The following is a 17,335-nucleotide window of genomic DNA, read 5'->3' as shown; positions in this document are numbered from 1 at the left end:
GCATTAGGGTTAGGGTTAGGCACCCAAAACCACACTGCATAATTTGCAAAATGGTGCATCTTTACATGCATTTTGTTTCTCTCTTTGCAAATAAATTGCCTTTAAAATGATACCTATACATGTAAATTATCGAGCAATAACTTGGATGTATGGATCCTTAAGGAAAAATAATGCAGACAGATTAGAACATGACGGCAGAAATGAGAAGGAGGACATGAAGGATTTTCTTCCTAGAATTGTTTTAAGGAAGATTAACCAAATGGAGGATGTCAGAATTTGTGCTGTAAGGACAGTTTGGAAGACATAGGAAATAGAAATAGCAGGTTGGGATTGGTGTGTAAAAGAAAAAAAAAAACTATGGCTCTATTTTTCTTGAAGGCAACAAGATTTTTTGAATAAGGCTCCATGCTTATGATTTCTCATAAATCTCTCCCTTTTATTTGCCTCTATATTCAATCGTTTAGTCATGGCAGCTGTTACCTATGGTATTAGTTACCTTTCCATTGCTGGGAAAAATTATCTGACACATACAGCTTAAATGAGAAAAGCTTTATGTGGATTCATAGTTTCATATCACAGTCAACCTTGGCTTCAAGGCAGAAACATCACAGTGGAGGGCCTGGCATGGGAAAATCACTCACCTTGTGGCAGCCAAGAAGCAAAAAGAAGACAAAAGACCCCAAGAAGAGATGTACCGTTGAAATGCACACCCCCAGTGACCTTTTTCCTCGAATTATAATCTACCTTCTAAATGCCCATTCAGGTACCCAGGATAAACCATCCATACACAAGTCTTTGGGGATACTTTATATTTGAATCATAACAACTCTGAACGTTCTTTCATAGCCATCCTCTTTGTCTTTCAGTGATAATCAACTTAATCTGAGCCTCATTTCCTCTTACTTCATACAATGGTACTCTTTCTTTTGACTTCATATCCCTCTGGTATGGCCTGAATTGTGCAACCCCAACTATTTATGTGCAGCTGTATTTGGTGAAAAGGCCTTTGCACAGGTAGTTAGTTAGGTGAACATGCATGTCTGAGTTTGTTGCATCACAAGTCATAATAATTAAATATTATAAGTGATCTGTCTGTCCAACAAGAGATAAATGGATAAAGAAAAAATTGCATTAATGTGCAATAGGGTGCTAGCTAGTCATTAAGCAAGATAAAAGGAAGCCATTTGTAGGAAAATGGATGGACCTTGAGACCATAACGTTAAGTGAAACAAATCAGACACACAAGTTTAAATGTCACATTTTCCTTTATTTGAGAAACCCAAAGTAAAAATGAAGAGCAGACTAAGAGATAGATAATAAAAAGTAAGGAAATAGGTGTTTCTCAAAGGGGAAGAGGATCAAGAGATAGAGGCAGGTTAAAGGGAGGGAAGAAAAAGGAAAGGTAAAAGGCATTGAATTGTACTGTGCACATATACCAACTCCACATGAGGAGTAAACATCATGTACTGTGCATGTACCAATAAAATTAAAAATTATATATGTATATAATATGTAGGAATGCAGGAGGAAGGAGAGTAGAGGAGGTTGGGAAGAAGTTAGAATTAAGAAATGTCATATACATGTACTAATTCCCTATAATGAATCATTATGTACTACAAATCATTATGTACCAATAAAAATACTTTTATGTTTATAAAAGTTAAATGAGATCATAAGGATGGTCCCTAAGTTTGATAACTGGCTTTCTACTAGAAGTTTATTGACTAGCTTCCTACTAGAAGAAAGAGGTTCCAGGGATGTGTGTGTAGAGATCAAAGTTCAGGTGAGGACACAGTAAAAAAGAGGCATCTGTAGGCCAAGCAGGGAAAATTTATTAGACACTAACTCTGCTAACATTTTTATCTTGGGCTTCAAGCCTCTCAATGAATTTCTCATATTTAAATCCCCCAGTTAATGGTGTTTTGTTTTGGAAACTTTAGTAGACTAACACACCCCACACAGAAGGTGGATTAAACTTGTTAAAATGTAACACTAATATAATTATTCTTATCCTATCAAGTCATTAATAAGATTAATCATGCTAGACTTTAAATTCATTCTTTTGGAATTTATCTTTTGCCATGCCAATTAGGAGACCCAGGTTATAATACAATTAAAGGACAGTGGTGACTTGGACCAAGTTGGCTATTCTAGGAATAGTGAGATGATTAAATTTTCACCATATAAGATGTGTAAGAAGTAGAATAATTATTAACATATTAAGAGCACAGAACTATTTCTAAAGATTTTCCATTTATAATGGTACCTCAGTTCATGAACTTGATTCTTCCCACAGTTTTGATGGCAAACCAAGTTGGATGAAAACTGAATCAAATTGAGTGGTTAGTTTAAATGCTAACAGAGGGGAGATTTAACTGCATTCTCATCCATTATGATTGCAACCAGAATTGTGGAGAAAATTGAATCAAGGTATCTCTGTAAATATTTGCTTTTGAATGGAGGTATCACTTTCATGTGGGGGCAATTTTTCAGTGAAATTCTGGAATAATCAGGATGGAGACAATAACAAAGACTCTAAACCCAAATTAAGACCCAATGGTGATGTATGAATGGCCAAGGATGTGTATCAGGAGCTCAGCATGTCCCTAAGCAGGAAGCCTTCAGGAATCCCTAAAAGCGTGCATCATGGTGGTTTTGACTGTGTGTATAAGACAATACATAAACCATCTCCAAATCAGGCAGCCATTTATTGGGAGAGAGAGACAGAGACAGAGACAGACGAGATCTAGTTACAGAGAATTAAGTCACTAATGCATCACAGAGGCACCCATGTTGAAGGCAAACATGTCCCATAACCAGCCTGCTGCTTGGCTACTGAGCTCTTGTCCTAAGGCTCTTTACATTGCTTCTGCCAGGCCAGGCTGATGTCAGAGGCCCAGCTGGACTAAAATCTTTGGAGGAGTATAACAGGACATAGGAGCAGAATTCAGGCAATTTAAACCCTAAAATGATGAACCTTGAGACTGTATCTGTCTTAAAGATTAAAATGCTAACAGGATATGATGGTTGGTGATAAATTTCAGATGGCATTTTTATCCTACTGGGGTTTCTATAGCCTCTATTGCCTCAGCAGCTACAGCAGTGACTTCTTGGTGATGCATTCAGTCTATTCACTGTGTACACCAGAGGTCCCCAAGACTGCATTAGACAGGGTTCTTGTTATTCCTGTTATTGGTAGAAAAGAAGTCTATTCCTAAATTGAGGATAGAGATACAAAGACATATATGCTATAATGGTATGCATATAAGAATTTATAGTCCTATACTGAATAAGAACATTTCAATCAGTAACGGGCACATATATCACAGTGTTTCCATTAGAATATTATAGAACTGGAAAATTCCTGTCACTTAGTGATATCATAGCCACTGTAATGTTTTAGTGAAAACCGTTATTTGTGTGTTTGTGATCATGGTGGTGTAGAAAACCTAATGTACTGCCAGTTGTTTAAAAGTGTAGCATGTACAGTGCATGATACTTGATCATGATACTAAATGACTATGTTACTTGTTTAACATAGCATAACTTACTATGCTAAATTTTGCTATCACTCATCTACTGTACTTATAAGAGGAAAACGTTGGCTGTAAAGTAGCATCCAATGTTATGTCAGCAGGTCCCTCATATCTCTTATGCTTGCCACTCTCTTTATTGTACCGAGTCCATGTTGAGCAATTGCTCAATCTTGCCTAGATTTATGTCAGCATACTCTGTGGTACTGGTATGATCACAAAATCATGTAGCACTTTTCTTGAACATATACGTGTCCTTAAACAGGCTGTAGCTGTATTTGGCATGTGTAGAAATGCTGAAGAGTCATATTTTGTTCAAACCTTGGCATTTATTGTGACACAAAGTGCATTGGGAGGAAGCTGAAAACTGTGTTGTACAGTGGAATATCCACTTGAAACTCCTAAGGCTAGCTCTACAAGCAGAAGGAGTATTTTTCACTCTCCTACAATTATGACAGCTGTCTCAACAGTAGCCACACTGCGACACGGTATTTCTGTGCTTGGAGAAGCAAAACTCATTTTTCATATCCACTTTAGGCCCTGTTGGTTGCTGGATTGATTTTAGAACATAGACAGAGCAATCTCAAAACTGTGCTCAAAGATAATTGAAGAGAAATAATCTTTAACTGTGTAACACGTCTTATTATTAAAATCGTATTTCTAATCAACTGTTGTGGCTTGTTTAAATGTCCCCACAAAGCCTCAGGCAGTCACGGGAGGAGGTGGGCCTTTCTGAGTGGCTAAATCTAGCATTTGTGATTGGTTCATTGTCTAGCGCTGGCATTGACAGTGTGAGTGCTGTACCTGCCCAGGAGCTGGTAACCAGCATACAATATAAGGGGCAGAAGGAGGCGTGATTTCCCCATTTTGTCCTTTTGCTCTGGCTGCTTTTGTAATCTGTTGCCACCTTGAATGGCTGTCCCTCAGCCATCCCACCTGCCTTGGAGCTAGTTGTGACTGAAACCTCCAAAAACTGTAAGCAAATAGACCTTTCCTTCTCTCATTTTCGGTGTCAAGCTTTTTGTCTCAACAGTGAGAGAAAATTAAGCAAGACATCAACATAAAATGTTTAAAATATGGTTACTTAAGATAAATAGTTGGCCCACGCTTCTGTCATTGTAACAGAAGAGAATTAATATATATTATATTAATCATTTTCCTGCTGCTAGAACAAAATATCCAACATTTGCAATTTAACAGAGCAGTTTATTTGTCTTGTGAATTCAATCCCTGGTCAGCTGGATCCCAGGTAAAAATGACACTATGGGACGGCATGGCAGAAGACAGTTTCTCACAGCATAGCAACAGGAAACAGAGACAAGGGAGGAGCCAGGGACAAGAAAGTGTCTTTCCCAGTCATACCATCATCAGTAAACTGCCTCTTCTGACCAGGTCTCATTTCTTAAGAGCACATTGAATGAAGAACTCATTAGTGGATTAATCTGTTGATGAGTAGAGCATCCCCACAAGTCAATCACTTTCCAAAAGCCCCAGCTCTTAACATGTGAGGTGTTAGAGGGACATTTATATCTAAATCAAAGCATACAAATAATGTGATATTAGAAATAATTTCAAGAGACTTCATCCACTCCTTTTTTGAATGCTAGATGCCATCTGTATATCTTAAAAGTTCCTGGTTCCTTATGAGTGACTCTTCTGACCTACAGGAAATATTGGTTAGTTGACTCTTCAAGGTGTATTCTCTTATCTCACTTCCCTCATAGTCCTCTGGCTTTGACTCAGATACTGTGCAGAGTGTGCTCCATTTATCCTGCCTTTCCTTTCTGGGTCCTTTCCACCCTGTAGACTACCCTAGAAGGATGTCCAACTTGGACATCACTGTGCTCCTTCATCCTTGGGCTTCTGATTTTGTTTGGACAATGAAGGGCCCAAGAGCCAAGAGAAGAAAGCAAAGATTTTAGAGTATTAATTTCTTTTAACTCTTCCGTCTCCCTTCCTAAGCTCCTCTGAAGTTCCTTTGACCTCAAGGATCCCTGCTCCTACCAATATGTTACTTGTCACAAAACTCTTCCTTCAGGTTCCAGTGAGGTCTCCTTTGTTTTTCACTGGCCCAAGATTAGCTATGACTCTACTATTGTTCACTTTAAATTCCAAATGTTATGCCTTAAGATTTCACTATGCCCCATCCACACTTTGTAATTTGACCCCTTGAATGAGACAAAAGCAAAAATACATACCTCAAATTATCCCAAATCCAGTAAGCCTGGTTTATTTCTCTTTTGCGTACAAATAGAGGTTATCTTCGTCTTGTTTGTAGACCATCTGCTTTGAAAAGATATCATGCCAGTTTAGTATCAGAGGTGGTTTCTGATTGAATAAAAGCCAACTAAGTCATTTTATTCTTCCTGAACACAATGCTTAGTGTGAAGAGGGTGTTGAGTGCATAATCTAACCTAGTCCAATTGTGTTAAATTTTAAGATATTTGCCTGTAATTTATACCTTTTCTCTCAATGGATAAACCAAGAGATATGCGGTGGTCAAATTACTGCCAGTAGACATATAATGGACATGAGAAGAATATCTTAGAAAGAGCACAACATATAGCAACAGAAGACATAGCAATATAAAAGAACCAGATCCCTGGTGGAAGCTTTGGGTCAGTCATGAGATCTATTCTTCTGATTGTTATTAGCTTATACATATTCTGTATTATTTTTGTGAGTGTCAGCTGAATTTGCTTTACTTGTATCATGAGGAGTCTGAACTGACATGTGTTCACACAGAAATTTGATTATGATGATTACACACAAATTTTCTACCTCAAAATAGGTGTGTGGACTGAAACAAACCAGGAAGGTGAATTCATAAACAAAGGTCTGCTTTCCTTTTGAGAAGCTTCTTGGAATATTGCCAGTGGCCCATAAAACTGTGCTAGTGAGTTTATTCAGCCACTCTGGAACACTCTTTAGAGGAATCCAATTAAGAAGTTTTTGGTGTACATGATCTTTTCCCATTGCAAACTCATCCATGACCTGATGTCATTACTGGCACAGTTATCTTGTAAACAAATGCTCAGTTCCAAACAGTATTTACTCAAGTTGTCATACACAAGCTGGATAAAATTGTGGTTCCCTGAAATAATTTTTAAAAGTATCTCAAAAATGTTGCAATTGTTGAGAAAAGAGAGAAATAAAAACAGAAAAAGATAGATGATATTAATATATGATGAAGGCCAAGAAAAGGTTTCAACATACCTGGAGAGTAATACAAAACCAAAGAAACAATGAAAACAGCATGTACTTCAGATGTGATTATCAGAGAATTTCAGAAATGTCGAGTTATCAAGATCTATTTCAGGTCTAAAATTGTATGCTCAGCTAGCCAAAAGTATCAGAGAAGCAGAAGTTTTTCTGAAATGTTAAAAACTTGTCAATGAAAAGATAGAATTAAGGAGCTAAAAAGAAAGATAAATATCCTTTTCTATTTCCTTATGTCATAAAATAAGAGATAATCTGTACTAGTGGCCCATTAAGGGTCAGGATGTCCCAGAGGTTTGAATAAACAACTTTCAGGGGATTTGATAATAATAAACTAGATGTTTGAAGATAGGTAGAGTTCTATAAACTATTGTAAAATTGGAACAGTATACATTTACTCATTTAACAATATTTATTGAGTGTATCTTTTATGTGTACATTCTGAATGCAGGAAATATCAAAGTTGAAAAACGAAAAGGTCTGCATTCATAAAGTTCATATTTTAGAAATAGGCAGAAAATAAACTAGACAGGAAGAAAGTAAATTCAATATTAGTGCCAGTTGCTGGGGAAACAAAGCACATGAGAAAGAATATTCAAGCCAGAGTGGAGGGTACTTAAAATTGTTAGGTGTGACATTTAAGAAAGACTTTACTGAGGAGGTGATTATTTGATAAAAGACTTGAAAAAGTGAAGGGCATAAGGCAGGTGAGTAATTTTCAAGGCAGAGGGAGCATCATATAAAAAATGTCCTGAGGCTGAAACATTCCCAGAAACTTTAAAAAATGTCAAGGAATGTATGTAGCTGCAGAGCCGTAAGTGAAGGGGCGATTTGTAGTTGGGGGTAGAGTTAATAGGAAGGGAGGAAAAAATCATGTGGGGCCTCATAGGTCACAGAGAGCCTCATCTTTCTTGTAAAGCAAGATGGAGTGCTGGGGTTTGTAACAAAGGCAAGACATTTCTTGGCTCATACTGAAATTATATATATTAATTATATTATATATATTATGTATATTAATTATATTAAGAGTAGTCTGAAGGCCAGGGATGATGGTATAGGGTAGAAACAGCTGAGATGCACAGTGATGAATTCTAGATTGATTTAACCTACTGGAAAGTTTCAAGACATTACACAGACATTTAGTCAGAATTGTCAATTATTTACTTTTTCCCTATTTACTTCTTTGTTCTTCTCTTTCTTTCTTTAGGTTACTTCTTCTGATCTGTATAAGAGCACATTGAAAATACTGCTGGTAAATATTTCAGGTATTTTTTAAGAACAAGGACATTTTGTTGATAATTTTTAAAGACAAGAGTAAATGTGGTTTACTTTCTGAAGGTGAAAAGTGACAAAGGAACAGTCAAATATGACACCAAGGCTTCTATATGAGCAGCCTAGAAAGACAGAATGTCATAAACTGAAGAAAGGAAGACAGAGTGGCAGGTTTGGAAGAAAAGATCACAGGGCTCATTTTTGGCCTATTTTGTTTGGGATAGCTTTTGAAGTTCCAGTGGAAACCACAAGAAGTCAATTGAATAAATAAGTCTTGAGTTTATAGGGGAGGCTTGGGCTAGAAATTTAAGTATGAGAATTAATAATATTTTCATGACACTTAGCCCATAAAACTAAATAAGACTGCCCAGAAATCAATGCAGTTGGAAAACAGCAATGCTCCACAAATGGAGTCCTTAGTCCTTCAAAGTCTTCGAGCTGGAAAGAAAAGATGGAAATAGCATATGATGAGAATCAAGGAAATCCAACCAGAAGAAGCAAGAAAGTGAGAGAAAAAAGTAGTTCAGAAGCCAAAGTAGAAAAGTACTTTAAGGAGGAGAGAGTAAATAATAGTTGTCAAATGATTCTAGAAGGTAGTGAAAGGGCAGAGATCAGACCATTTAAATTAGCAAAGTAGTCACTGGTTGCCTAGATACGGTGGGGTGCTGGGAGTGAGGAAAGGCTTGGCTGCAGCAGTTCCAGGCCAAGAGGGATAGAGAATTTGCCAACAGTGGGAGGGACAGTTCTTCTAAGAAGTTGTTTTTGGTTTTTGTTTTTGTCGTGTTTTGCTTTTCTTAGTACAAGGAGATAAATGAGGTTGTATTTGGAACTCAGGTGATGATCAAGGGAGGTCCTAAAATTATTAGTAGTATGGGAGTGATAGCAGCACGATTCCCTGCTGATAGGATGAGCTAATAAACAGAAAAGAAAGTAATGGCTCGAAGACAGAAAAATATGCTGGCTGGAAATGGTGAGTCAAGAATATATGTGGAGGAGTTCACCATAGCCAGAAGCTTAACAGTTTATTCAAAGCATTAGAAGACAAGTTTGGTGCTTTATATGAGCACTGAAGGAGGCAGGGCATAGAAGATGCTGGTGGGAATTCATTGAACTTTTCTTCTTTGCTTAAAATGTCCGAGCAAGGTTATCACCTGAAAATTTTAATGTGAAGGAAAAGTTGGAATTTGGAGGAGACGAGAAGAAGCATGAAATCTGTTTAGGAAGTGGAATAACATATTGATGAGATAAATTGTGTATTCAGGGATGTTTGCCTTGGTGAGCAGGAATGCAAAGACCAGTTTGCATGATGAAGTCTTTGTCTAGCTTTGCTCAACAGTACGAGTTCTGGTGTAAAGAAGGTTTGATCAGAAACGTGGTTTGATCAAGGGAATATGGCAAGATGAAAGGACTGTAAATAAAGGGGATGAGTGTACTGAGTAAACAAGGACTGTGAGGGGATTCAGCTTAAGGGAATGAACAGGAAGATGAGGAACCCAGTAGTTACCCCTTATCTATGGGTGCATCCCAGGCAGATAGAAAAGAACAACACAAGATTTCATCACATTATTCAGAACAAGGTGCAATTTTAAATTTATGAGCTATGTATTTCCAGAACTTTCCATTTAGTATATAAAGATTATGGTTGATCACAAGTAGCTGAAACTTCAGAAAGGGGTACTACAGGTGAGGAGAGACTATTGTAGATCACTGAGTTGATACATATGAATAATGTGGGTTATGTATTTCATGCACCTAGAAATACCTCTTTCAAGTGGGTGCCATTCACATGCAAAATTTATGATTGGTGTGTTTATTATACTAATTTTGTAGCATATGAAACTCAAGTATCTTGTTTCATTAAAGGAAACATCCACCTTAATAATTTCCAAGAAACAATTGAAGAATTCAAACAAACGTTTTGCAAGGACTACAGTATTTTCACCAATGGATATATATTCTTGTTCAGCATTAGGACTGGAAAACTAGACAGAAGACTAGAAACAATGGAAGCAATGGTCAACAAGTGATGTGTTTTTGATTTGGATAACATTACAAATAATTATATTGTTGATAATGACAAGGCCATGACTATTATCATGGGAGCGATTGAGCAACAAAAGGAAAAGACAACAATGATCTGACAAAAGCAGATCCTGAAAAAAGCAAGGGAAGGACAGTGGCAAAGAAAATACATTGGAGAATTAATGCTGTCATCCTAAAATTCAGCAGTAATGCTGAAACGAATGTGTTATGTTTCATTTAAAAAGTTTTAAAATGAAATTTAGTGAATCTTCATATTTATGAGTTATAATAGATGAAAAAGATTCAGATTTTGACAATGAAATTTCTGTGAGTTTTACTTTAAACATTTGCATTAACCTGTCCAAATCAAGGTTGTGTTTGTATTGTATATTATTTGTTGGCAAGCAGCTTTCGTTCATTAAACTTTCTTCTCTCTCTGCTCTCTGTCTGTCTCTGTCTCTGTCTCTGTCTCTGTCTCTCTCTCTCTTTCTCATATCTTTGAATTTAGAAGTCCAGGAATTTCATTTCTTGGGCTGCCCTTCCTCAGAGGTTTGACCAGAGTTTGTAGTCTGTCAGTGCTGTCACAGGAGACTCTCGGGTGGCAAGGAGGACACAGCACCTCTTGTGGCAGCCATGGCAGGTGTTCTTCAATTGCTGGCTGAACCCAGCTTCATCATCAGGAAGGGCCACAGAGCAAGGCTGCCATGAGACTGCTGGTGATTTGCTGCAATGCTTTGACCTCTGGGTGGCAGCAGCAACCTGTAGAGTTTGGATGCACCCACAGTGGTACCACCTGAAAGCCAAAGGCAGCCACACAACCTCTTCAGTCTTTCCAAAGACTTTTTATCACTGAACTTCATGTACTGGACCCTCAAGTTTCTTTCATTTACTTTAAGAGTACTGACACGATGTGTTATGCTTACACTGCTTCAAAGATGGGACTGCTGTTTTGTTTTTGTTTTTCCTGCTTGCATTTACCAACAGTGATGACCTCATTGACAATGCAAAATAGAATTCTAAGCAGACCTGGAAGATGGTGGCAAGCAGCTACTTAAATCAACTCCTGTGGAATTCTGAAGTAAAAAGCCTGCTGAAGATAAGATGTTAGGGCATTAAGCTGGCTACTTCTCTATGATTTTATGATACAAAAGAGAACAGAAAGGACTGTGTGGAAGTCAGCTAATTCTGGCTATGCTAGTGACCCTAAGAAGAAAGGGACAAACACAGAAGCATTATATTCTTAGATTGAGGCATAAGCAGAGAACCAGAGAACTGCTCAAACACTTGCACTCACAGCTGCATCCTTGATAAAGCCAAAGATCAATTCCTATGGTTCCTATAGGTTGCAAATGACTGTGCAAGATGAACTGAAAACCTTTTTAGGTATTTTATGTAAAAGATAGGTCCTTACTGAAAAGAATAAGCTCTGAAAATTGGACAAAGGGACATTTTAGAGGATTTGGTGAATTTGAGTCCTTTGAGTCTTAAATTCATAGGATATGGCATTCCCTTTGCTGGAAAAGTGAGCCCCTTTTTCCTGCCTATCCTGTCTTTCCTTGTTAGCAGATGGCATTGACTCTATTTGAGCTCATTACCTGGCAAGAGGTTCCCAAGTTTCTAAACTCAAATCAGACTGTTGCTGACTCCATCCAGACCCATCTGTCTTTACTTTTATAAAGTAAGAGAGATGTTTGACTTAGCAGTTTACTGTAATGTTCCTAATAATTGGTTTCACAGATAGGTGAGTTTGTGTAAGAGAGGCAGGAGAAGAGATACGCTTATTAATTTGCACACGTGCTCAGGTGAGTTTAGATGCAACTCTGGTGGGGATAGCTGTTTTTGATAAATGGGCAGGTTTTAAATATTGCAATTTTTCCATAATATTAACACAACTGCATAAAATAGAAATGGCAATGACAGAAATATTTACTGACTTCTTATGAGCATCATAACTCCTATTTTCCAAGAGTATGGAGCGTAGCAATGCAGGCATTGGGATACAGCTGAGCTGAAAACAATCTGCAAGTTTGCTGCACTTTCCTACCTCCTATTAATGTAGAGACGATATTTGGGGTCCAGCCACAGTAACTTGAGAACAGCATTCTGTATAAATTGAGGCCATGTGAGAAGACAGATACTCTAGCTGCTAAATCTCAGCCTGTTCTGGCCCTGAGATTATATTTTGTTCTTCTCTGGAATTGGTGTCCTAGCTCAATCAAGTTATTGCAAGGTGAGGTAGAGACTGATAGTTTTCCCTTTGCTTGCCAACTTTGGACACATGTAGAATATAAGCGATCATAACTATGACAAGAATAATGATGTTAATTGCATCTTGTGTTTATTGACTACATGCCAGATACTGGTGTACTAAATGCTCTCTAGGTTTTAACTCATTTAGTCCCAATAGGCCTATAAAAGAAATGTTATTATAATCCTGACTCATAGGTTGCTAAAACAAATTCATGAGAGCCAAATAGCTAGCTAAAAATCACACAGGTAATTAAAGGTAGAAATGGGACTTAAGACTTTCTTGTCTAAAACCCAAGATTTTATCCACTCTTTTGATAAAGTATAACCCTTCCAACTTCTTTTTGGCTCATGTCTTAGAACAGCATGTTGTTCTAATGTAATACCATTCACAGAAGGCTTTTATATGACATGCATTTTCCCACAGTTCTGAAAGTTTGGGAAGTCAATGTTCAAAGGCACCTGAAAATTCCACGTCTGAGAAGCGAGCCCTTCCTGGTTCATAGATATGCTCTTGCAGTGTTCTCACCAAGGGAGAACATTCAAAGAGCTCTCTGTGAGTTTCTCACAAAGGCACTATTCCCATTTATGAGGGTGCCTCTCTCATGACGTGAAACCCCTCACAGGCACCACCATTATCCCACCACCACTATCCCATCAGGTTTCAACATATGAATTGGGGTAGAGAGGGGTACACACGCAGTTGCACATGTGACCCCGGGCCCTGTATGTTTTATCTGTTAAGTGTCTCTCAAACCTATTTACTGTTTCCACCACCATCACTCTAATAATGCATGCCATGATCCTTTTCTAAATGATTACTGCAGTACATTCCTAACTAATGCATGATCATTGATTCTGGCCCCAATTTCTAATCTGCTTTCCACCTTTTAGCCAAAGGGAAAATCTCAAAGGGTAAATACAATTAAGTTGTGCCCCTCAATGAGACAATATGGGGAGACGACTTCAATGGCACCATGTAAAGATGTATCTCTTCAGGGTAGCTTTGAAGAGCTCTACGTTGAGCCTCACTGGGCCTGTTGCTCCCCGTCTGCTCCCTCCCTCACCCCTGGATTCTCCTCTGCGGCCAGTCCCATGTGTCTTCCTTGGCTTGTCAAACGCACAGTGCGTTTTTCTTCCCCGATCCTGTGCGCATGCCCAGTGCTGGAATGCTCCTCCAGCCTCCAGCTTCCCTTTACCTAATTAATGTCATCTTCTCATACATCAAAGCTGAGATGCTTCCCCTGAGAAAAGTCTTCTGATCTCTGAAATAAATTAATTTCCCTCATTGAAAATTCTTATAGCAACATTAAGCCTTTTCTTGGAGAATGGGATTCTATAAGTATTCATGTGCTGCTTTGATGTCTCTCCCTGGCTATACAGCAAGCGCGGTGAGGCAGGAACCAGGTCAGGTTCTGCTGACTTTTGAAGCTCCTGAGCTCAGGGCAACACTTGGTATAAAGCAGTTGTTCTTGCAATCGTTAACTTGAATTAAATAAAGTGCACTTTCCAGGAAGAGTGGAAAAGGCAAGCTCCTCTAAATGTCCAAAATGGGCTTAGGATTCTATGGAGGATAAAGTTAAGCTGATGGTGGGAGTTGGGATCAATGGGGAAGATATGCCAGCCAGCCATGCCAGGCTCCTGCCTTTTCTGAGGCTGAGAGGGCAGAAGTTAGCTCTGGTCAAGTTCGAACTGGCAGGAGTAGTACTACAGGCTTGCATTTGAAGTCAGTCACAGGAAACAGCTAGTGAACACACGGAATATCAAGTTTGTGCAATTTCTTCCTACCTCATCGTCAAGAGCCAGGGGTGCGGTTCTGGGAAAGCAGGAGTTGGAAAGAAAAACTACGCACAGTCCTCCCTTCTGAGCAGAAAGCCTGAAATTGTGGGCCTGGGTCCGGGGCACCTGGGCAGAGAAAGAACATGCTGCTCAGGACATTAGGCTCTCTCTCCACATCTAGGCTCTAGCTATGCCCAGGAGGGGATCTGGCAACCATTACAAGTTTGCTCTTCAGTTAGAGATAAGGGCTGGCTTTGATAGTGACCCCACCCTCTAGCCCCAGACTGCGGATTGTCAAGTCCTGCATTTAGGTAGTCATTCTTTGGTCTCTAAAAAGAAATCATAAACTCAAGGGGAGAGAAGACATCAGGTTGATTTGTCAGAATTGTTTCAGACATTATTATAATTATAATCGCAGTTTGATGGAATCGAAATAATTTGAAGAAAATGAACAGCTAATGTTGGCTGCAGGTGAGGGAAACAGCAGGAAAGAAACTTCATCTTTTTTACAAAATAGTTTCCCCATAAATCTGAAGAATAAAAAGTCTTGTATTCCAATTGAAGATTCAAAGGATACTTATTTTTTTAAAAGATTATTACAACACATCTTCAGTTAGTTTTAGCAGCAGTAATCCTGTTGGACTTGGACTTTATTGTTGTTGAAGAGAGACCATGTTTGCCTTTGCTTGGAAACCATAAAACCACAACAGAATAAATTCTCCTGAATGCTACCAGGCAACACCGGGATGGCATTAAAAAAAAAAAAAAAAAAAAAAACTCATCCTAATAAATAAGATCTAATACAATCCAGGTGTCAAGTACTTTCTTAAGAAATGTAAGCTTCGTGAACACAACAATATAGGTTTACTAGTCTCTCTCAAATTGTGATATTCATCTGACAGCTTCAGAAGTCACCTGGTAGGATCTTCCTGAAGGTCGAGGAACGCTCTCCTCAACTACTTCAGTCCTTCCTGGGACCGTCAGGGGACTTCCTGACCTTTCAGACAGATTCTGCTTAGAGACACCAGCGGTGCAGGGACAGCCTGGGCAAAAGTTAGCAGCCAGGGCAGCCGTGATCTTTGGGCCTCGGAGGAAGTCCCAGCTCCCCGGGCCTTTCCCTGCCCACCTACTTGGACCCTACTGGAGGGATCTCATGCAAAGGCCCGCTGACAGGGCGGCTCACCAGGAGGACTTGGCGGCTGCAGAGAAGGAGCCAGAGCCAAGCAACGCTCGGAGGTAAGTAGGGGCTGCTGCCAGCGATTCTCCAGGTCCCGCCCCCAGCTCTGCCGGGGACAGACGCATCTTGGAGCCCGGGGAGCGGGGTTGGGCAGGGGGTGTGGCGGCCCAGAGGTGGCGCTGGGTCTCCTCCGGAGGCTGAGCCCTTCTGGGTGACCTTTCCTCCTGACAGGAGCACAAGCTGCGAGGGGCGGGATGGGGGAGGCCTAATCCCCTGGGTTCAGCCGGGAGAGGAAGCGGTCGCGGGAGGCAGTGTGTGCGCGCCAGCCGGCGAGCGCGGGCCCGAGCGTGCTGGGATTGTTGCACTCGGTCACCAGGGCGGCCGGGCTCTCTGCAGACCGCGCCCGAGACCCGGCGACAGGCGGAGAACAGCGACGCACCCGCCGCCCCGCGGCGCCAGGAGGAGCAGTAGTCTGCTCGCGTCGCCTCGCTGCTGGGAACCGAAGCAGGCCGCCTGACAAGGTAAAATCTACAGCCTGAAACACCTAGAAACTGGAGAGAGGCAGGTTCACGACAAACAAATTGCAGACACATTGCAAGCAAGTTTGCTCTTGCAAGCTGAGCTCTGCGTGCTGGTTGGGAGGAAGAGGGTAGCGGTGGTGTGCATGTGTGTAACCCTCGTGGATAAGGAGACGAGGGGGCTGGAGAGCCTCTTTTCAGCTCGTACGTAGATATCCCTATGAATTCCCCCTCCCTGAATTGTCATTTCCGTTCGTGGCACATCCTTGGCTCCGGTGATGCAGAAGCGAAAGCAGCCACCCTCTTGTGATGGTCGGTGCCGTCGCTACTATCAGATGGGAAATGCTGGGGGTTGAGCAGATTCTAGGAGCCTCCTTTCCTCCACCCCTAGACTATTTTAGGAAGGGCTGGGGGAGGGAATGTGGGGAGCAGAGTCCAGGGCTTGAAGGCTGCGCGGAGGCCCAGGCGACTCCGCTGGCGCTGTCATGGTGCGGTGCAGTTGCACTGGTGGGCAGGCTAAGTTTCATCTCCCATCCGGAAAGGCACGTTTCAGGGACATTCTGCATTGCTGCTGGGCGAGTTCGAGGAAATGGTGGTGCACAGGGCGGCAGGTGCACCGCACTGGGCTGGGATACAGTGCACGAGGAAGCCGCGTCCTCTGCCCAGCAGGGAGAGGGGTGGCCAGGGGTGCTGATAGGGATAACAGTGTTTGATGTTGTTAAGTTCGGGCCTCCTCCATAGCCACAGTCAGGTTCAGCCCCTGGAGAAATATCTGGGAAACTTTAGATCCTTGGAATGTTCATTTCTGAGATTTTCAGTTTGGGATAGAAAACTTATATGTATTTGAATTTTGTTCTGTGGACTTTAAGAAAGCTCAGAGTGAATTATTTCTCTCTCTTTTAATGCCATTTAGTTTTTTCTTGATTTGGGAACTCTTTCCTAGGCAAAATTTGTGTACAGAAGCTAGACCTAAGCAACAGAAAGCATAACAATTTTTCTATCATGCAAAGGTTACTAATTTGACCTCCCTGGGCACAAAATGCTGATTTAATCGTGAGTCATGAGGATTGTTCTTTGTAAGAGGTTTTTTTTTTTTTTTTTAATTCCTCAAGCTGCAAAAGATTAATAGTATGGATAAAAAGTCCTAACATCATCAGGACAGTGTAACTGAAATGCATATCAATTTTCTATTTCTGAGTCTGTTTACTACTTTGTAGCAGATTTAGAACAAAATGTACCAGATCACTACTAACAATATGTTTCACGCTGAAAAGGAAAAAATAAAATCACATTTTCAGACCGACTCATTATAACATTGCTAGCCTTTGAAAAATATTTGCTCAGTTCTTACATTATAGCTTCACATTTATCTTTCTTAACTGATTTCTCCAAAGCCACTTTGCTTCTGTTCTCATTTTCCCTGTACAAGGATTCTTCACTCGATTCCTTCCTGGCTGGGTGTGGGGATTCACCATTTGAACATTTTCTAGAACTGCTGGGTGCTCCGCTGGGACCTGCTTTCCGTTATTTGTGCAGCACACGTAGCACCTTGCAACTGTCAGGAGGTG

General features: G+C 40.3%; 2 protein-coding genes across 19 annotated transcripts in view; one reads left to right on the top strand and one right to left on the bottom strand.

Moving 5' to 3' along the window:
- Window positions 1-4,718: 4,718 nt before the first annotated feature.
- On the bottom strand, window positions 4,719-16,076 carry LOC106027375 (uncharacterized). Of its 4 annotated transcripts, none has more exons than XM_063233331.1 (4): window positions 15,256-16,076; window positions 14,082-14,198; window positions 5,732-5,819; window positions 4,719-5,194 (listed from the first exon to the last, which is right to left on the bottom strand). In XM_063233331.1, the coding sequence occupies exons 1-2, from the start codon at window positions 15,840-15,842 to the stop codon at window positions 14,138-14,140; spliced, it is 648 nt and encodes a 215-aa protein (XP_063089401.1). In that variant the 5' UTR covers window positions 15,843-16,076; the 3' UTR covers window positions 4,719-5,194; window positions 5,732-5,819; window positions 14,082-14,137. The 4 variants fall into 4 exon arrangements, with proteins under 4 accessions (XP_063089401.1, XP_063089403.1, XP_063089400.1 ...); XM_063233333.1 differs by having other exon boundaries at window positions 4,719-5,063; XM_063233330.1 differs by having other exon boundaries at window positions 5,732-5,816; window positions 15,256-16,075.
- The window catches only part of Syne1 (spectrin repeat containing nuclear envelope protein 1), a 430,253-nt gene continuing 428,067 nt past the window's right edge, over window positions 15,150-17,335 (top strand). For 14 of the 15 annotated variants that reach the window (XM_023564552.2, XM_013151061.3, XM_063233321.1 and 11 more), the window contains exon 1: window positions 15,631-15,770. The gene's annotated coding sequence lies outside the window, so the exon portion shown is untranslated. Of the gene's footprint in view, window positions 15,309-15,630; window positions 15,771-17,335 lie in introns of those variants that run through there. The other variant, XM_063233318.1, reaches the window with a different exon arrangement.

This window comes from Cavia porcellus, unplaced genomic scaffold, assembly GCF_034190915.1.
Source record: "Cavia porcellus strain 051 isolate PalLab524CR breed Dunkin Hartley unplaced genomic scaffold, mCavPor4.1 scaffold_22, whole genome shotgun sequence".
NCBI lineage: Eukaryota > Metazoa > Chordata > Mammalia > Rodentia > Caviidae > Cavia > Cavia porcellus.
This window is presented reverse-complemented; position numbering and strand designations above follow the sequence as displayed.